The sequence below is a fragment of the Xenopus tropicalis genome, chromosome 7 (assembly GCF_000004195.4).
Source record: "Xenopus tropicalis strain Nigerian chromosome 7, UCB_Xtro_10.0, whole genome shotgun sequence".
Classification (NCBI taxonomy): Eukaryota; Metazoa; Chordata; class Amphibia; order Anura; family Pipidae; genus Xenopus; species Xenopus tropicalis.
In genome coordinates this window covers 72,498,985-72,520,784 of record NC_030683.2, presented here as the reverse complement: position 1 = coordinate 72,520,784, position 21,800 = coordinate 72,498,985, and the positions used below count along the sequence as shown (strand labels likewise).

At 38.6% G+C, this 21,800-nt stretch overlaps 1 protein-coding gene across 10 annotated transcripts in view; it reads left to right on the top strand.

Annotated features, from left to right (window-relative positions):
* The window catches only part of arhgap32 (Rho GTPase activating protein 32), a 312,512-nt gene that overhangs the window by 231,647 nt on the left and 59,065 nt on the right, over positions 1 to 21,800 (top strand). For 9 of the 10 annotated variants that reach the window (XM_012967128.2, XM_018095929.2, XM_004916168.4 and 6 more), the window contains one exon: positions 19,162 to 19,248. In XM_012967128.2, coding sequence (XP_012822582.2) covers positions 19,162 to 19,248 — 87 coding nt within the window. Of the gene's footprint in view, positions 1 to 6,664; positions 7,024 to 19,161; positions 19,249 to 21,800 lie in introns of those variants that run through there. The other variant, XM_018095931.2, reaches the window with a different exon arrangement.

Sequence of the window (21,800 nt, the reverse complement as noted above, 5' to 3'; positions counted from 1 at the left end):
TTGTAGGGTAGTTTGTGACCCATCTTGGAAAAATCTGCTTGGTTTTCAGAATTGAAAATGTAGATAAAATGCCTGCAGTGTATAACTCACAAGGAAACCCGCAGTGAATGCATCTTGTTAGTGGAAAGTGGGGGGCTGTTCCAATACAATGGTGTGTCCAGGCAAATATGGCTTGGTGTTCAGAATGCTTGCCATATGATTTTTGCTAGTTATGTACGTATGTATATCTTTATTTGTAAAGCGCCACAAGGGTACGCAGCGCTGTACAATCTTACAAAACACAAAATTACGCACAGGGAGGACAAGTGTTGTAATAAATAAATACAATAAATATATATAAATGCTCAGGGAGTAAGTGCCATGTGGTATGAGACACAGTAGGAAGGAGGTCCCTGCCCCATAGAGCTTACAATCTAAGTGATCATAACCTACTAACATGGGACTGTGAGTTTTTGTAACTTGTTATCATACTACAGGTATCAGCGCCAACTCATTGAAGTGAATTAGTTAGAGCGCCAACTCATTGAAGTGAAACAGGTATCAGATCCGTTATCCGGAAACCCATTATCCATAAAGCTCCAAATTACAAAATGCCCATCTCCCATAGACTCCATTGTAATCATATAATTAATTTTTTTAAAAATGGTTCCCTTTTTCTCTGTAATAATACAACAGTACGTTGTACTTGATCCCAACTAAGATAGAACTAATTCTTACTGGAGGCAAAATAGTCCTGTTGGGTTTATTTAATGTTTAAAAAAGGATTTTAGAGTAGGCTTAAAGTATGGAGATAATAAATCTTGAGAAATATACAGATCTAAGCATTTATAGTAGAAAAATGCTTACCCATTGTACATGGTTGGTACAGGTGCTCAAGCCCCAGACCCTCGGCATAGGGGAGCCATATAGGAATCAAGTAGGAAGTTAGGCAGGCACTCTGGAATCCCAAAGAAGTAGAATTTCTGCTTAGTTATTGAGTAAAAGCAAGGTAATTTTATTTAAGTAATGCACATAAATGCTATCAAGCCTTACATGTTTCGTACCATCCTGGGTACTTAATCCTAGCCTATGATTAAGTACACAGGATGTGCTGCAAAGGCTAGAAATACAGAAATAAATCTTTGCCACTCTAATTTGACCATAGTTTCAGGAATATCTAGGACAGAAAATACATATTCACCCTGTATATCACCATTTATTTATATAATGCCAGCAAGTTACACAGATCTTTATATCAATTTATAACAAACAAGAGTCTTAGAATTATCCAACAAACAAATCCAACAAACAAGGGATACAGAATAAAAATGAGATCAGAGGCCCCTGCTCACAGGCCTTACAATCTAATGGTTATCCTAACTGACCATCAAACTGGGGTTTTAACCCTTTCACTGCCAGCCGTTTTGGACCAAAGTGGAACTTCTACTGCCAGACCGTTTTTGAACATTTTGCACTGTTTCACTTTAGGGGCCTTTCCTCAGGGGGACTTTTAGTTTACCCAGGAAAACAGTATATTGTTTTTTTTCAGGACAAACTAAGCTTTCAAAATATGGTAGAATTTTGGTGTAATTCAAATTCTGTAACAAGATATAGGCCTCTAAATGTCTAAAAGTTTTTAAAAAATCATATTTTTCATAATATAAACACACATACCAGAAACAAAAATTATTTTATGCACAAAAATACAACTGATTTGGAAAGTCCCATGTCTCCTGAATGTGCCAATACCAAATATATATAGTTTTATGGAGATTTCTCACATGTATAGGTCAAAAACTCCCAGCAGTACACTACCAAATTTCCAAAGCACTGCTTCACAAAGCTGCATACTTTAGATTTCAAGGCCAAAACTTCCACTAACAGAATGTTTATCCCAGAAAATTACACATTTCTGGAAAGAACAGATTCTGGGGAATCCAGAATAGGCACAATTGTCTGTCTACTCCAAACTATCAAGTCACAATGCTTTCCTAAAATTATAGGTTTTTATCAAAATTTGTGAAGTTTTAAAAAATCGCTTCAAAGCTTCCAGTCTATAGTATCTTATCTCCTACAGGTCATAAAGTAACCAAATAAAACACCCTAAATATGAATGCCAGGGGTCCACTGAACAGTTTGATGCCCAATATGTATAGGTTTAGCTAAGTATGTGGCATGTAGGGGCCCCAATGTGAACATACCCCCATATGATCTATCATTTCTGTCATTTCAGCTCCTGCAAAATCAACACATTTACATCATTATATGTGGGATAAAGCTAGTAAAAAGTACACTCACCCCAGAAAGTCATATATTTTTGGAAAGTACACATTCCCCTGAATTCAAAATGGGTACCCATGTCTATCTACTCCAAAGTACCAAGCTGCAAAGCTTTCCTAAAGCTGGCAATATTGATGAAATTTCCAAAAATCCACTTAAAGCTTCCAATTTGCAGCATCTTATCTCTCACATAGCATTAAGTACCAAGATAAAACACCCTAAATTTGAATGCCAGGGGTCCACTGAACAGTTTGATGCGCAATATGTATAGGTTTACCCAAATATGTGGCATGTAGGGACCCCAATGGGAACATACTCCCATATGATGTGTCATTTTTAAAAAAATCAACATATTTACATACTTTATGTGGGATAATGCTACAAAAAAGTACGCTCACCCCAGAAAGCCATATATTTTTGGAAAGTACACATTCCCCCGAATCTAAAATGGGTACCCATGTCTTTCTACTCCAAAGTACCAAGCCGCAAAGCTTTCCTAAGTTTGCCGATTTTTGTGATATTTCAGAAAATCGCCTAAAAATGTTGAAGTTTGCCACATTTATCTCACACAATTTCTTGCGTACAAAGGCAAATCACAAATCAAATAGGAACACTTAAGGTCTACTGAACAGTTTGATGCCCAATATGCATAGATATACCAAAGTCTGTGTTATGTACTGACCCCAAAATGAAAATAGCGCAAATGGATTTCTCGCCTGCAAACCCAGCTTTTGCATACAGAGCCCCCTTTCAGCGTATTATGTGCTGCAACCCCCCCCCCCCCCCAAACTATACAGAAAAATCCAGAAAACCATATATTTTTGGAAAGTACACATTCTGACAAATCCAACATGGGTAAAGAGTCCTTTCTACACCACCAAAGTACCAATCTGCAAAGCTTTCCTAAAGTTAGTGGTTTTTATGACATTTCAGAAAATTGCCTAAAAATGTTGAAGTTTGCCGTATTTATCTCACACAATTTCTTGCGTACAAAGGCAAATCACCCCAAATAGGAACACCTAAGGTCTACTGAACAGTTTGCTTTCTAATATGCATAGATACACCTAAGTCTGTCGTATGTACTGACCCCAAAATGAAAATAGCGCATATGGATTTCTCGCCTGCCAACTCAGCTTTTGCACACAGAGCCCCCTGTCAGCGTATTATGTGCTGTAACACCCCCAAACTATACACCCCCAGAGACCCCTAGAAAATCATATATTTTTGTAAAGTACACATTCTGATGAATTCCATGCCGCTTCTGCAGAGAGAATCTTTATCTGCCAAAAGACGTACAGTGTATGTCGTTGGCAGATAAAGCCAACTCCTGCAACGCCGTACGCCGTTGGCAGGGCAAGGATTAAGTGTATCTAGGAAAACAAATGGCCATTCTTCCCAATTATAACCCTAAACAAGCCCCCCCCCATCCCTCCTGGGGGAAAAAAAAGAACACCCCCATCTGTCAATACCTCAAATGTAACCATGTCCCCTTGCAATGGCCTTTTTTCCAGAGAGAACAACCCCAGCCATGAATGTCTAACCTCATAGTTTGAATCTTTCTTCCCTTTTACCGGTATAGTTGCATGTCTTTGCACTCTTTCCAACTTATTAATTTCCTTTTTTAGCACTGGAGCCAATAACTGCACTGCATACTCTAGGTTGGGCCTTACCAGGGGCCTAAAAAAGGCAAACTCATGTTTACATTCCTCCTCCTTAATGCCTTTATTTATGCAAGATGGAACTTTATTTGCTTTAGCCACAGAATGACATTGCCTGGAATTAGAAAACAAAAACCCTCCAATCCTTCTCAGTGAAGTATCCCCCTGCACACTACCATTTAGTATATAAATTGCATTCATATTATGTCTACCTAAGTGCATACATTTGCACTTTTCAACACTGAACCTCTTTTTCCAGTTTGCTGGCCAGTTTTCTATTTTTGTCAAATCGCTCTGCAAAGTGGCAGCATGCTGCATGGAACTTATTATTTTGCACAATTTCATATCGGCAAAATAGAATGCCCAACTCCAGGTCCTTAATAAACCAGCAAAGGACCAAGGACAGACCCCTGCGGTACTCCATTAACAACACTGGTCCAATTAGAAAATTTTCCATTTACCACCACTAAAATATATTTTCATATATATTCAGCCAGTTCTCAATCCAAGTACAAGTTTTATCATTAACATTCTGTGTGGTACTGTATCAAATGCTTTGGCATTATTAGATGACATCCACTGGCATCCAAGAGTTTAGGTTCCTGCTAACCTCCTCATCAAATTAGTCTGGTAAGATCTGTTACACATAAAACCATGCTGGCACAAACCCATAGTATTTTGATTGGACGGGTCAGACTGACCCACCTGGTTACCGGGAAAATACCCGGTGGGCCTCAGTCCTGCTGGACCCTGCTTGCTGCCTGCTGGCCCCTTCTGCTGACAGTCTGCTTCCCTTGTGTGATACCGTTTTAACTTTTGGCCCCCTGATTGCCAACCCTTCTTCTTGCTGCCCCCCAACTGCGCGTAGTGCATTTCTGCAGCAATCTTACTTGTTTGTCTGGAGTTAATATGCTAATTATCTATTTTCTGCAGCAATCTTACTCACATGTCTAGGGTTAATAATTAATTTCTGTAGTGATCTTACTGGTATGTCTGGTTAATTATGGCTAAAGGATGTGACAAAGCACCCTCCCGGCCTACTCACGCTGCACCTACAAAGCCACATCGTGCTGTGCCGCTATTTTTTAAAAAAAGATAGGAGAAGGGCCCGGAGATGAGAGACTGAAAAAAAAAAGCAAACCCCGCAGTCCGGGCTTCCCCCCTTATAAGGGGAATATACTGACATGCATGACATTTTAAAAAATATTCAATTTTTCTCACGTGTTTAACCCTGTGGAAAGGCCTTTCCAGTTGATAAATTGCAGAGACTCCCTTTTACTGGCAAAGTTTGCACGTCTAAAATTTTGTATTTTAGTTACTCCCTTATATCGTTGTCTCTGCAGCATAATCTCAAAGGAGTCCATGTTATGGTCGCTATTCCCAAAATTCCTTAAAATTTAGCATTTTTGCAAACCTGCTAGCTTTATCTGACTTTGCCACCCCATTGGCCCAGTCAATGTCTGGATAATTGAAGTCACCCATAATAACAACTTGTGAGGCCTCCTCCAAATGTAATTCATTCTCCTTACTTATATGGGGTAGTTTATAGCATATGCCAATTATAATTTTCTTTGTAACCTTTAGCCCTGCTGAAATGTCGACCCAAAGGGATTCCACACCCTCTCTTGTTCTGTCTCTGGTAATTTCTTCAGTGCATGGCTTTAATTCTGGCTTGTGTCAGCTAAAAACAAAGATTCTTTTATGTATGTTGACTCCTAGTCAATGATGAACATTTTTTTTAATGACATATAAATGTTTTTGTGTTATGCAGTTAGAGATCAAACAAATGTACTAAAAGAGTTATAATTACGGTTGTTGAGATGAAATAATTATGCTGCCCTTGCTTATTTAGTGTGCTTTCATGTACTAATAGGGGCCTATTTATTAAAGTACGACAAGTACGAAATACCAAAAATTTGTATTTGTTTGTACTGTACGTATTTTCTGCGACTTTTTTGTACTTTGCACGACTCTTTCGTACTTTGCAACAAAATTTGTGCGACAAAATCATATTGTCGCGCCGAGTACGAAAGTTTCGGATTCATATCGTGACTTTCCTTGGGCCAGGTTGGAGCCATTGAGAGTGCCATTGAGTCCTATGGGAGGCTTCCAAAATCATGCACAGAAGGATCAAAGTCTGAAAGGTTTTCCCGCCATTTACGATAGTTCGTATACGAAAATTTTGTGACTTTCGGATTGCCAAGACGATATTATCGTGACTAATACCATTTTTTCATAAGCATTTTCGTGATATTTGCGATCATCAGAATTTATCGTATTTAATCCGAATTTTTCCCTTTTCGGGATTCAAACTCGTACTTTGATGAATCAGCCTCATAGTGTTAGGTTACTTTGTGCTTGTTGTCTGCCATACAGCTATTGTAAATATATCTATAAATATAAAGTATAGAATAGCGTAGGAAGGAATTTCCAAATACTGCATAATAGCGGGAAACAATGGTTATAACAGATTTGGGCTAGTTCCCAGACCAGTGATTCCTTCAGTATAAAATGGTACATGGTATGATTACTGTCCCTTCCGACCATATTAATCAATTTCATGTAATGAGCAATACATACATGTTTGTGGCATTTTTTCTCCATCCTTTCCTAGCATGATTTTGTCCCCTGAAGGCATGCAGGGACAGCCGGCTGTCACATTCAGCACAGGAGAGGCACGGCTTAAACACTACCGCCTCCCATTCTCCCTCCCTTCCTCACTCCTCAGCTCTTGTAAAGAGCTCCTGAGTGTATCCTATGGGACCCCTGCAGCCAGTGAGAGAAACAGAGAGCGAGTGAGTGAGTGGGAGACTGCTGATTTCTCTGTAGCACAAATTGAGCATGAAATTGCCAGCGTGCAAGCAGTACGTAGGACAAGGGATGTTAAGGGACCGAAGCTGCAGTACATTTGTATCAAAGGGCTAACAGGACTATCACAGAGATCAATAAGGAGCCCTTAATGCAATTTTTGCTGGTTTTGGTGCCCCTTCCAATGTCTCCTGCAAGGATCCTCCAGGCAGCAGGAATACGGGAAGCAGAGAGCAGATGCACTGGGCCTAAACAAGGCAGCCCCTCTTCATGCAAAGAATAGCTCATTGTCACAGAGGTAAGTAAGAGTGTCTGCCAGGCATACCCCTTAGCCTTTTGTCTTCTCCGGCAATCTGGGCAGCTCTGGAGATAAAATACAAACAGCCCTGAAGATGCTGTCCACTGTTTTAGCAAACAAAGGCATCTACAGAATAACTGCAGCTGCTTTAAGAGATGCCGCTGAACAGAAACAAAAGCTTTTTATAGTTGTGTAGAAATGCTTGTGATTATCTTTCCCATCATTCATACTCATGTGTATATGAAATGCGAATGTAGATGTTCTATCTGTGTAAATGGCAAATAAAGGGTGTGCAATGAGTTACGCAAGACTAGGTTTCCTTAGTGAATTGTGCTTGTGCACATTTCAGTAAATGGAAGAAAGCTCTTAAATATGCTGGCATGCACACAGCTTCATATACTATTACAGTATTGTCTGTGGCAAATGTCGGATTATGTGTTAGCTTGCATCTACTGGAAAAAGATGGTGTTTGTCCACATTTGCATAGACTGTTCTGGATAAATCTATTGAAAAGATAGAAAGTGCTGTGCATCCTTTTGGTAACCCTTTCCTTTCCAATAGCATTGGTGCCAGAAGGTTCTACTGTTGATTAACAACGGGTTAACTCTCACATAGATGAGCAGATGTAGTTAATTATGTCTTGTGACCCTAGAGAATTGTCAGGAATTCAAAAAGGGAATAAAGCCTTGCATTTCCCTAATTTCATGTGCAGTTTCATCCAAAGCCGAAGTGGTTAAAAAGATTTAGTCATAGTTTCCTGTATTGCGTGAACTTAAAATTTAAGGGAAAATACAGCCATATGGCATTTGGAATCTTATGCTGTACTTCTGTGTGACTTTGAACTTGGGGTATCACAGCTGCATTTTGTCTTAACTCTCTTGCTGCTGAAGAGAAGAGGGCAGCTTACACTTGGTCTGTTTATGGCATAATTTGTAAATGGAGGGCCATTATTTAATATATCTTGCCTGTGGGCTTATCTAGCAACCTGTGGTCCTTCAGAGGTTGCACTACAAATTTCAGCATCAGCTAAAAGCTTTCAGGGGATGCTGAGAATTGTAGTCTAACACCCTCTTGAGGTACTTGGCTGTAAATAATGGTGTTAAGGGAGACATTTCCATTAAAACAACACTATTTGATATGTATTTGGGCTTGCATTTGCTTCTGCGTTTCCCTGTGTTGTGCGTTCCTCTGTTCCACCGCAGGGAAGCACAGAAACAAATGCATCCTGTTATTCCTAATGCACCCGTACTCACACAGGCGCATTTTAGAGGATCATAGAAAAAAGAAAATTTGCATCAAATAGAGTCAATGGAAGATGGCCTTCCCGTAATTGTGAGCTTGCTGAATAATGGGTTTTCGGAAAATGGATCCCATACCTGTATTTATGTATTGCTATATTGCTACTGCAGGTAGCTTAGAGGTTGCAATCAAACTCAGGATCTCAAGCACTGCAAGGCAGCAGTGATGATACATATATTTGTTTTTTATATTTATTTCTCTGAAATGGAATACAATCCTTGCTTTGATTACACATGCTTCTCTGAATATATGAGCTGTGAGTGAAGCAATAATAATAAGACAATGCAATGATTTGGCTGCTCATTAATTTGATGAGCAACAAATCAACTCCTCCCCCCCCCTCCAACAGCTCTCCTCACCTCCTGCTTACAAGGCTAACACAGGGGAAGACTTTATTGGTTTAGGGCTTTGACCTAATCAGCTTTGCTTCTGCTTATACTGAAGGAAAGCAATCAATAGCCCCAATACACAGTGAGTCCTACCAAAGAAGAATTCCTGTACATTTTAATGCTTCTTCTTCCTTACATATTGGAGAACCCTTACAGGCAGTTTCCTAACAGGCCACTAATACCAAGCTTGATGCATAATCTCCCAAGTGGGATAAAAAAAGCATCATTTACATCTAGTAGGAGGGATTTACTCTCTTTAGCCTGTGGTGTTTCAGGTTGATGAAGGTCAACCCTCCAAGTGAAACCTCTCTGGAATATCAGAACACAGCTACAAATTTAACCAAGATCTGTTGCTTCATACAAGCATGCCACTGTGTGTATAAACACACAATATGCATATTTTGCTTGCTTGCCACAGCTCCCCTCTTTGCAAAAGGATCCTAATTACAGTCCTAATTATGGTTTTGTTTTTATTGGCCCTGTAACTCTATATAAAAAGGCCTGGGTCAGTGGCAAAATATCTTTGAGGGTTTCTGTACCTTTACCACTGCTTATGTCCCCACTGAAGCTTAATATATCCGATAAAATAGGATATAAGGCAAATTAATTGCAGAAACTGTGCTGCATCCTTTATTATTCACACAGACCAAGTGGGGGATCTGAGTTAATACACTGTATGGACCACTCGCTTGGTGAGGTCGCCAAGCAAGTGGATCTTCTTCTGATATGCCCACCTGCGGGCAGGCGATATCTGACTAATTTAATCATTTGACCATAGGGCATAGGTGAGAATGGAAAAATTAAACCCACCCAATCAAGATCTTGACGATTTCAGGCCAAATGTCGGTCGGGGAGGCTCATTGTTGGTGCCCATACACAGGCAGGCTGCCAAATCGGTTTAAAGGAGCGATATCGACAGCTCAAATCGTCTCTCGTATGGCCACCTTTAGGCTGAGCAAGTATCCGAGCCTTGCATAGCAGCAGATGCAGTCAGGAAAACTACAGTAAAGTTTAAAAGTAGACCTCGCATTTAACTCTTCATTCAATTCATCAGTATGTGTCTGCAGTAGAATTAGATGTAATAGTGTCTGGTAAGTGGCTGAGGTGTAACAGGTATAATAGAATAAAATGGTCCGTATAGTTTAAAGGAAATAACAGCCTGTAGTAAGGAACTGTATTTGTGGTATAGCAGGTCTAGTGGGAAAGATTGTGCCTCTAGTAGCAGTGGGTATAATAGCCTCTGGGTTAGGGGCTGTTCCAAGTGAAACAGTAAGTGCTAATACTGATCCCTCCACCCTGGGAAGTGTGAATGGAGTTTAACAAGAGTTAAACAAATGTCCATGAAGGGTGATGGCAGATTTCCTTTCGAAAGGAATTTTTTTTTCTATCATATGGAAATGTTTTACATGTGCTATTTTCTATTATTAGGGATGGGAAAGTATTTTAGGTCACTTTGTTGTCAAAAGGACTGTTTCACACAGGTGACAAAGCTCCTGTCTGCCATCATCCTAAGGTGCTGCATAATGAAAGCTGTAAAGTTTGCTACAGGTCTAAAAATCTGTAGCAACCTGTCAGCAGGATGCACATACTGATCATTTGTTCAAAAAAAGGTGCTAATTTGGTTACTCTTGGTTACTAGGACATGTAACATTTTTTTTCCTTCAAATACGTCAACCTATTAACTTCATCCCTCTCCATCTAGTAGCTTTTAAAATACATATTGCATCCTGGAGGTCCTGATAAATCTTTAGGCTAAAGATTAAACCTGGCCATAAAGATCTACTTGTTTGATTAAGATCTTTGTTCGAGTTGGCCACCTATTCTTTGGACAAATTTTTGGCTTGGGGTGGTTTTCATCGCCCAATACTTTAATTTATACTTCTATATCTACTGATCAAATAAAATATTTCTCCTGTGTGCTGTTGTATATGATTTGATGAAAAAGGGAAAGTAGCCTGCATGTACAGGGTTGTGCTGATAGTGACGTAGTGCTCTTAGCAGGCAGAGCTTAGTCACTAAAGGTGTCTGGGATACTGGCAGCAGAGGCGGTGAGAAAAACCGTTATATTAAGATATAATCTGCACCTAAAATAGATAGCTCTTTCCCTTTTTGTCAGCAAATAGTGTCATTTATGGGATTATGTAATAAAAGGCACCAAGTTTGGCCCGAAGCAGTAACCCATAGCAACCAACCAGCAGGTAGAATTTACTGGTCATCTGTTTAAAAGCAAACATCTTATTGGTTGCTATGGGTTACTACTACTGGGTTGCTATGGGTAACTGCTACTTAGTGCATTTTATTACATATGGGGGTAAAATGCTAGCTCAACAGGTGACAGGTTATTTTTCTGTACATGCTTATGTGTGTGTGCATCTGTGTGTGTCTGTGTGTATGTATATATATATATGTATATACACACACACATATAAATTGTGTGTTTGTATAAGCTTTTAAGTCTGATCTCGGCTGGGCTTTATCTTAATGGGTACACGCTTGTGGCATCCTCTCTTTCTGATAACATATGGCATACTATATGTCTGTAATGTCTTGAAGTGCTGATAGAGGAAAGCGGTACTCCCAGTAAGAATAAAATGTTGTGGTATTACTGTATATACTCGAGTATAAGCCGATCCGAATATAAGCCGAGGTACCTAATTTTACCAGAAAACTGGAAAAACTTATTGACTCGAGTATAAGCCTAGGGTGGGAAATGCAGCAGCTACTGCTAAGTTTCAATAATAAAATGGATAATAAAAGGACACTCAGCGTGACCCCCTGTGAACTCTTCATAAATATATCATGTTGGCAGCTGCAGATTAGGGAAAGGTGGATGGAGGATCCTTTGCCCCCCCCCCCCCTTGCCTTGAAGAGCACTGCTGATAACTTCAGGGAAAGAAAAATGCTACAGCAGCAGACAAAAGCAAGTTTGGGAAGGGTAAAGGTGGCCATACACGCACCGATATTATCGTACGAAACCTCGTTTCGTACGATAATCGGTGCGTGTATGGTATGTCAGCGAGCCGACCGATGTCGCAGGAAGCTGCTGAAATCGGTTGGCTCGTCGATCGGCCAGGTTAGAAAATTTTGATCGGGCGCCATAGAAGGCGCCTGACCAAAATTCTCCCTTCAGAGCTGAATCGGCAGAAGGAGGTAGAAATCCTATTGTTTCTACCTCCTTACCTGCCGATTCAGCCCTGAATGGTGTGTGGCGGATCTGACGATGTTTCGTGCGACCGATGGTCGTACGAAACATCGTCGGATCGCCACGTGTATGGCCAGCTTTAGGAAGCTGCCATACTAATAATGGGCGTCCTGAGAGTGCTAAATGTACTAATGTGGCCACATTATCTATCATACCCCATTTCATAAACAGACAAAGTTCAGTGTGTTTACTTTTATTGCACAGTTAATGTTGTATCTTGGAAAACTGAGACTTATTTAGCACTGCACTAAGTACCTGGGGACAATCCGCTGCAGAGATTTGTTTCAATGACCAAATGGCCAACGAATGCCAGTGTCTTTATAGGATGGGAATGCGAGTTACATCTTCCGATCTTCAAATCCGTATACTCGAGTATAAGCCGAGGGTGATTTTTTTAAGCACATTTTAGGTGCTGAAAAACTCTGCTTATACTCAAGTATATACGGTAAGTATACACAGGCATTGCCTTATACAAATAAGAATAAATATATAGCTGTTTAGTTCCAATGACACATTAGGAAGTACCTGCCCTGTAGAGCTTATACTCTGTGCATTTCTCCTAAATGTAATTTTACACTGTGCATCACCCTGAAATCATTCTAGCCGCAACATTTATAAAGGGGCGGTGTATTATTTAAAGGGATGGTTCACCTGTAAGATTACCCTTAGTATGTTATAGAAGGTACAAATCCTAGCAAATTTGCAATTTGTCTTCATTTATTTTTTAAAATTATATATTTTTTATAGTTTTGTAATTGAAATCTAAAAAACTGAAAATAAAAAATAAAAAAAGACCAATTGCAAATTGTCTCAGAATATCAATGTCTACATTATACTAAAAGTTCATTTCTAAGTGAACAACCCCTTTAATGCTTCCCATCCACTGTAATGTATGAATTGTGTGTTCTGGTATATAAGAAGCAATGTAAAATGCAGCAGTGTCAAATGAATTTTTATTTGCATAAAATTAGGGGCAGATTTATCAAAATGTGAGTTTAATATATAAAAACCTCAACCACGTTCTTTTTAGTCCTATTGATTTTTAGAAGAGTATGTATCAAATGATGAGTTCTAACTTTTACTTATTAATAAATAAACATCTAAAATCCCATAGGAATGAATAGAATGTGGGTGAGTTTTTATGTATTAAGCTCTAAACTCACATTTTGATAAATCTGCTTTTTATCAATAATCCGCTAATCCATTAGATTTCATTAACCTCTGTTGGAAGGAGGCATGCTAAAATGAATGTTTATGGAGCGATTCTCCAAAGAATCCTGTGATGTTAATCTGTTGAAGTGTTTGGCAAAGCTGTACATCAACTAACTGAAACCAAAATCTCTCCGTTCTATCTTGCTCTCATCCAGGAGTGGTACCCCATGTCATCTCCATCAGTGGAAAGGGTTCTGCAGCAGTTGTTTAAGGGAAATATTTTAGCACAATATATTTTTTAAAAGGAAAAGAGAGAGAGATCTAAAAAGTGAAAGTTCTTCTGTGGAATTGTTGAACCTGTGGCTGTCCAGGCTATTCTTCTTTACAGCTTTTAATGAGTGTTGTGCATATGTCATGCAATCATGGCTTTACATTTTGCAATAATTGGAGCTGCTAGCTAGAAATCATTCAGTTTGGATTTTTTTCTGCTGAGAATGAAAATACATGAAGTGTTTATCTAGCAATATTTGGAGGCTGTAAATCACAATGTGCCAAGAGGGAAGCATCTTATTAAATGAATGGGAAACCACATCAATGTCATGTGGCTTTACTAAGGATAATTGTTTATTTACTTGTGGTTAAATGCAATCTATCTAGCAAAGTATAATTGTTCATGTGCACCTTACAGTACAGCAACAGTTACCTTTTCAGTTTGCTTATTCTTGGCCCTTTGCTTTTTTTGTGTGCTTACCAATAGAATTTATCTGTTTCTGTATTCACTTTGTGCATTTTTGTTTGTTTTTTTGTGAATCGGAACTCCGGCTTCCGAATCAAAATTTGTTGCAGAACCCCCTAATATACCTATGGCTGCAATCTGTTCCTTTAAAAATAATCCTTGAATAAATACCATTTTTTTTATACTGAAATTTATCTGCAAAACAGTTCTTCTTTTTCTGTATCATTTGAAATCCTGGCAAGTGAGGAAGGACTTAAACATTGATGTTACAGTTTATGGTGAGCTAGGGGAATTCTGGGATATGAAGGATGCAGATCAAGAATCAGCCCCTATGCTGGGTTCAGGCAGATGGAGTGGATTTTGGCATTGAAGTACACAAGTGTGCCCTTTGGAGGGTGCAGGCACAGGGAAAAGCTGGTGCCAGTGAAAAGCTTATTCTCTGAGAATCAGCCCCCTGTGGCCTTAATCTTAAGAGCAATAGCATATGTGGTGATTTCAGGCATTTTGTTACACCTCCTCTTCCCTTAAAAGCGAGTACACCTGTGTTACAGATACTTGACTTAAACGTAAATGGGGGTGGTTTTAAGCTTTATCACCTGCAATCAGCTGCATCATAGCATTCTGACTTAAACTATACTTGTACTACAGGTATAGAATGTAATATCTAGAATGCTTTGGGACCTGGGGTTTTCTGGATAAAGGATCTTTCATAGCTTGTATCATTATACCTTAAGTCTGCTAAAAATCATTTAAACATTAACTAAACCCAGCAGGATTGTTTAGCCACCAATATGGATTCATACAGCTTTGTTACCATCAAGTACAAGGCACTGTTTTATTATAACAGAGAAACTATTAAAGTTAAGATTTGGGAGATGACCCGTAAATTGGATCTTTTTGGACAACAGGTTTCCAAATAAGGGGCCCTTACCAGTACTATGTTTTAAGGTGTGGAAAAAATATTTTTTTACTCCCAGTATTGGTACCAGTGCTTCAGACACAGCATATTTAGACCTGAATTTGTCAAATGTCTTCTAAGTCATAGCAGTATGGCAGGATTCCACTGCACAGGATGTGGTCTCCAAATAGAAAGTCTTGTCATGAACTTTGAGTTTTTTCTTTTTATCGCTTTCTGCAGCTGCGCTTGTCTAATTGATTTGTAAATGTAACAGAAAGTACTCTTTGCATATTTGTGCAACAAGCCCAGTTTGATGTATTTATTAAAGAGATACATCCCTGCAATTCTTTCAAGTATTAGCATGGATACACTTGTAATTCATATATAATAGCATTGTTCTTTTCTACCCCAAAGGCTCCATAATAAAAGTTGTTATTGGCTGCAAACTCCAGCCACCAGGGTAATAAACACGGAAATGTTTAATTTTTCCCATTCACGCAGGGGATGTGTCCTCCGTGTCTGCTTGTATTTAGTTGCAACAGCTGTTCTTACACATTTGTGTTGAAAAGATTACCAACAAAGATGGGAAGAACTTTTGGTTTTCTCTGTGTGCGGCCTCCTTAGGAGGAACCCTTCCAGTGCCTCTCTTACTGTTGCCTGTAAATCACAGCTTCTGGCTTGTCTCTTTAGAGAGTAGAAAATACAAAAAAATATGTTATTCTTCATTCATTTTTAAATAGTAATGTAAAAATAGAACCATGTTTTTGCACTTATTTTAAGACATTTCACATATATATTTCCAGTGATACTTGAGACATATGGTAACATGGTTGCTTGGAGATAACCTTCAAGGGTACTTGTAGCCCTATTATTAGTATTAGTTCAATTAGTTATAAATAACCAATAATCTGTATCCTCTGCCTAAGTAAGTGTTTTTGGATTCAAGCCCCCTTTGTTGGGATGTTGAGAAATACAGAACCAGTTTCATGGATTTGTTGCATCCACAGTTGAGGACAATAGTGCAGGATTATTCGAAATATATTCTTGAATATTTTTTTGGAATATTTATCTAGAAAATTACAGGGGAGTCATCTCCTTTAGACTCAGTTTTAATCAAGTAATTCACATTTGTAAAAATTAATTGGTTTATTTAATTTTTTAATGATTCTTTAGTAAACTTAAAGTATGGCGACCCCTCCCCCCCAAGCATTCTGCATACCAGGTCCCATACCCTATATTAAATGGGAACTGTCACCCTAAAGAATAATAAACTGCAAAATAAACTTTACTTACACTGTATAAAATATTTAATTTTTTTTCCCTTCAGTCCTGGAATTTACAATCACAGCCAGCAGGCTGGCGCCATTTTGTAAACAGTGTTATTAAGGCAAGCTTTGTATCACCCCAAAATCATATGCATTTGCCATCCAGGGGATATCTAGGAAGTGCTTAATGGAAAGTGAAAGTAATTGTAATTAAAAATCTAAGCTGACAATCATATATTGATTGACAGCTCAGATTTTTAAATACATTTATAACAGATATGGATGATTTAATTAAAAAAAAGAATTTGGGTTTCATGTTTAATTTGTAAAGGACTTTTATTATACAGCTTTTTATGTGGGGTCCATAAGATATGATTGCATTCCACTAGGTTTGAGCAGGCAATTCAGGGTTCAACTGTTTTATAACCATATCACTTTATTAATAGGCCCACATAATTGTAGTGAGTATTCAACTGTTGTACTGATTTCGAATGTGTTAAAAGATCTGAAATAGACAGAAAGTACCTGCATCAGTATGGCTTGCCAAATTAATGCTGTGATAGCTGATGTTTTAATCATAGAAATGTGTTGTGTTGCACAATGATGACAGTGTTGGGAAAGACATTTTAATAATTTAATTTGTGAAGAGATAGCTTGTGAGTTGCAAATTCCCTTGCTCTAGATTGCTCCTCTCCTCTAATGCCTGCTTTGTAAATGCAATAATATTCCACTTTGGCCTTGATGAAGAAACTATATTGGATTTGTCCTAAAGCGAATTGATCCTTTTCTTCATGGTTGCTGTTAATGGTTTGCTAAATTATGTATGCAAATATAAATTGGCGGCTATTACTTAAGTTCACTGTTGTAGTGTACTAGCATTGGCCTTTGCAAACTAAAATACTTATTTAAAATTTATGACTGTTTTTCCTTTGTAGTGCTCATGCAGAATGTTTTTAATTTATTACAGTACAGCAGGGGCGGGCTAAGCCGACCGGGCGCCCTAGGCAACTCGGTCGGCCAACTCTGCCCGCCTCCAACCCCCCCCCCGAACGGCGCATGATCATTAAGGTCAAGGCTGACTTACAGGAGGCTCAGCACCTTCAGTAATTGATAGCCACAGGCTTGTCCTTGCTCCTTTGGGGTTGAACTAATCTAGCATTTTCCCTTTGATGACAGGGTTTCAGCCAAACAACATTGCCGAAGCTGTTTCTGGGCCATGATAGTGGCAAGAATTATAGCATATTTCAGGATATATTATGTGCTGAATATATCTTGCAAAAAAAAGTGAATTATATATAAGGGAGTCCTTTTAAACAGGGCTGTTTTGTGCTTGGACTAAAATGAAGTCATGTATTGTGTTGTATAAATATATATATGAAAATTATTGACACCCCAGAAATTTTTCGCACAGAAAATGCAGTAACACGTTTTGCTATACACATGTTTATTCCCTTTGTGTGTATTGGAACAGAACAAGAAAGGGAGGAAAAAAAGCAAATTGGACATAATGTCACACAAAACTCAAAAAATGGGCTGGACAAAATTATTGGCACCCTTTCAAAATTGTGGATAAATAAGATTGTTTCAAACATGTGATGCTCTTTTAAACTCACCTGGGGCAAGTAACAGGTGTGGGCAATATAAAAATCACACCTGAAAGCAGATAAAAAGGAGAGAAGTTCACTTAAGGTACCCATACACGGGCCGACTATAGCTGCCGATATCGGCAGCTAATCGGCCCTTTTATGGGCAGAACAGAGCGGCCTGGCCGACCGATATCTGGCCTGAAATTGGCCAGATCTCGATCGGCCAGGTTAGAATATCCAGTCGGATCGGGGACCGCATCGGCTCGTTGGTGCGGTCCTCGAACCGACTGCCCCATAACCACAAATGTAATCCGATCATTTGGCCACAGGGCCAAACGATCGGATTATTATTTTTTTAAGTTACTTGCTACCCGATATCGCCCACCCGTAGTGGTGAAGATCCGCTCGCTTGGCGACATCGCCAAGCCAGCGGATCTTATAGTGTATGGGCATCTTTAGTCTTTGCATTGTGTGTGCCACACTAAGCATGGACAACAGAAAGAACTTGAGAACAGAAAGATTATCATGAAAAGAAAGTGTACTGCCATCTAGTGGCCTACAGGTTATAAAGCTAAGAACTTCTATTTTGATGGACTCCTATTCATGTGAAAAGAGCAAATGTTCTCTCAATTTACTGTCTGGTAGGAAACTGCCTTTTCTACATTTGTAGCTAATCTGTATACAATGTATCTATATATTGCTACTAAGGTGCCATTTAAAGGTAGGCCACAAGATGGCATTACACTTTCTATTCATGATAATCTATACACCTGGCCACACTATGGAGCTGGTGGAACTTGTTGGTGGGGTGTTAGGTATTTATTCTGTTTGCTAATGTCACTCTTATATGCACCTGTGGAAGGCTGTTAGCCGAAACATGTATTGCGGTGATAATAAATAAATTATTTGCGGTGATCAATAAATTACACTGCTGCACTGAGGAACATGTGTACTATCCAGGTTATTTGGTGAGAGGTGTAAGAAGCTTATTGATTGTTACAGGAAGCAACTGATTTCAGTTATTTTTTCCAAAGGGTGTGCAACCAAATTTCAAGTTAAGGGTGCCAATAATTTTGTCCAGCCCATTTTTGGAGTTTTGTGTGACATTATGTCCAATTTGCTTTTTTTCCTCCCTTTTTTGTTCTGTTCCAATACACACAAAGGGAATAAACATGTGTATAGCAAAACATGTGTTACTGCAATACTTTTCTGTGAAAAATACTTGATTTTCTGGAAAAATTTCTGGGGTGCCAACAATTTTGGCCATGACTGTATGTATTGGATCATATATTCCTGCAGCTGATCTCAGCAAACATCCAGTCAGTGAACAGTGGTACCTGCCATGAAATGAAACAGAATGTAATATGGATATGGGGATCATGTTTACTGACACTTTTTTTCATAACAGGTGAGCCAACGATAGCCTCTTCGATCTTAGAAAATAAGTTATAGGTAGAAGTTATGAGGTGCTAATGCCATAAAAGAAACAACAACTATTTTTCCTTAATTTGGGTGGGTAATCATAAGAACTTAAAAGGGATGCATGAAGCCCAAGCAATAGTAAAAGTAAATGTCTCTTATTAAAAAAAAAATGTATCTCTTGTTTTGTAGCTCACACTCACAGAAGATCAAAATGAAGTGAGCAGAAATGGCTGTGAATCCAAGGAACTTGTTTTCCTAGTACAGATTGCTTGTCAGGTATGTGCCATTATTATTCCTATACCAGCAGTCTTTGTCCTGGTTCCATGTCCCTTTGACTGTGTTCTGTCTCTTTGAACCCTTCCCCCTTTACCTTTTCTGCATACTGTATGAATGCATTTCCCACCTGTCTGTCAGCTAATATGTCAGTAAATAATTTGCTTATTCTTGATTAGACAGTGAGTCTAATCAATGGGTGGTTGCCAAAGAAGCTTTTGAGTCATCCACTATTCTGTGGTCTGCTCACATTAGCTACATTAGACAGACACGACAGAATACCAGAGAGACACTCTGTAGATCCAGTCTAGGACCTTTTGCCCCGACAATATGAAGTAGGCTTCAGGTTGGTAGGGCCACCACAGTTCCCCTAAGAGAACTTTATTGTTTTTAGGCTGTATTTATTGGTTACACGCCATGCAGCTTCTCACTGATTGGACTATTGTGTGAAAGTGCACTTTGGCACTGCTCCTGCCATGAGGCAAGGTGTGTATGCAAAGACACAGCCAGCAAATAACCCAGTGTAGAGTGTGCTGCTAAACCATTTGAAATGCCAACAGTATAAATGTCTGTGCTGAAACCATTTACAATTGACAAAACCTTGATGTTTGAGAGATGGTGACTTTCTAATTTACTAAGCACTGAAGGAAATAATATGAACTTAATACCGTGTAAGCTGTTAATGCACAAACATTAATTAGATGCCCTACATAAGCTTTTTAACACTTTAGCATGTTCAATTAGTAACTAAAACATCTAGTTTTTGTTTAAGCAAGTTGTACTGATCACATGCATGGCTGCATACAATACAGATACCTTTACAGTTCTCTCTGGACTTATTAGTTCTGAACTGAAGACCACTTGGGATATGGAGTAGCTTTTTAATTCTTAACAAAGAAATGGTAAATATGCCCTTAATTAAACCCATAAATGCCAGAAAATTGTTACTTTCAAATAAAACAGTACACTAACCACAGGAAATCTTTCAGCGTTGGAGCAATGGCAGGATATTAGAGGTTAGAAAATGGAAGGTTTAATATTCCTTTCTTACACCATAGTATCTCATAATTGGTAAGCAGCTATCATGATATAATATGCCAAACCTCAGTATTCTTGCCCTGGTCAAGGTCCCCTAAATGTTTAAACCAAAGTTAATTTATAAGAGCATACTCTCTAAATAACAAGATTTGTAGTATTAGCCATAGTCAGTTCCTCATTTTTACAGTATTTCAGGATGTACTGTATTTTTATTGATAGAGCTACATTTACATTTAATGTACATTTCTTTATGTTTTTAAAAATGTTGCCTGCTTCATAAATGGCCCCCATAGCACCTGTGCGATTTCCTGTAGAGTTTGACATACCATCAACTGGTAGAGGGCAGGCTGGGGTTTTGAAGTTGTGCTGTTAGGGCACTACTATACACTGTTTAGTAGTCTCACTGGTTGTGTAGCTGGCTGCAGGATAAAGAACAGTCTGCTTGCGATTTGCCCTACAGTAAAATCTCAGTCATGCAAGTCTACTTTCACAGCACTGATATTATGTAAATCCCTAATTTTCCATTGTCTTTCAACTGTCACTGTGTGTTTTTCTAGTGACATGAGTAAAACAATCCTGCCATTACAGTAGTTGTTGTTACCTATATGGATTTATAGCAATATTTGAATGCATTAGTTTGCAAGATTTCAAAGTCTCTCCTGAATATACAATCTTTTAAGTCATAGTTGGGACAGCTACCATTTACCTTGAACTGCATCCCTTTTTCCGCTCTGGCTAAGTGTTTGTGTATGTTGCATTTATTTTGCATCAAACTCATCTGTATTAATGCTGCGTACCCTGGGGGAACACAAACAGACCCACCTCATTTTATTGGTACTGGGTTGAGCCTATTGTTGGAGTTTTTAGAGAAAAGCATTTTAATCTGATACATTTTATAAGCAAAACCCCACAGGCAGTGAATGTTCTAGCTACAGTGACATTGTCTTTATCATATAATTCTGTATAGAGAGATGCCACTACCAGCACCCCTTGTGATCTCCACGAATGAGTGAAAGTAGTAGTTCTGCTGCATTTTTAGTACCAAACTTAAGTTATCTTTGTACATTTATATTAATTCATACACAACTTATGTATCCCCTGTCTGTTTGAATATGAACCTTGGTGGCTTATAGTTTCTTAGCATAAAAGTAAGTCATAATGCAGCAAGGTTTGCGAAATATAGTATGCTGTTCCAGGAACACATTTTCCCAATCCTGTGTTACTTTGGAGACCTGTTCTGCCAGTTTTCAGCAAGATGAGATATGGCAGTACTTTTCTTTGTATAATTTACTAACCTTGTGGTTTTATATAAATGTCAAAGTTTACCTTTTTTTTTTTTTTAAACTATAACCATTGCATCTCTGCTGCTGCTCACACTACACTTGAGCTGCTGTTTTACAGTTAAGCTCTAGAGTTGACTCTAGCTTAGACAGCCTAGAAATAATGGTAATTAGTAAATGAGTTCTGATGAGGATACATGCAATTTCTTTAGTCACATGGTTTCATTTCTTTGTTAG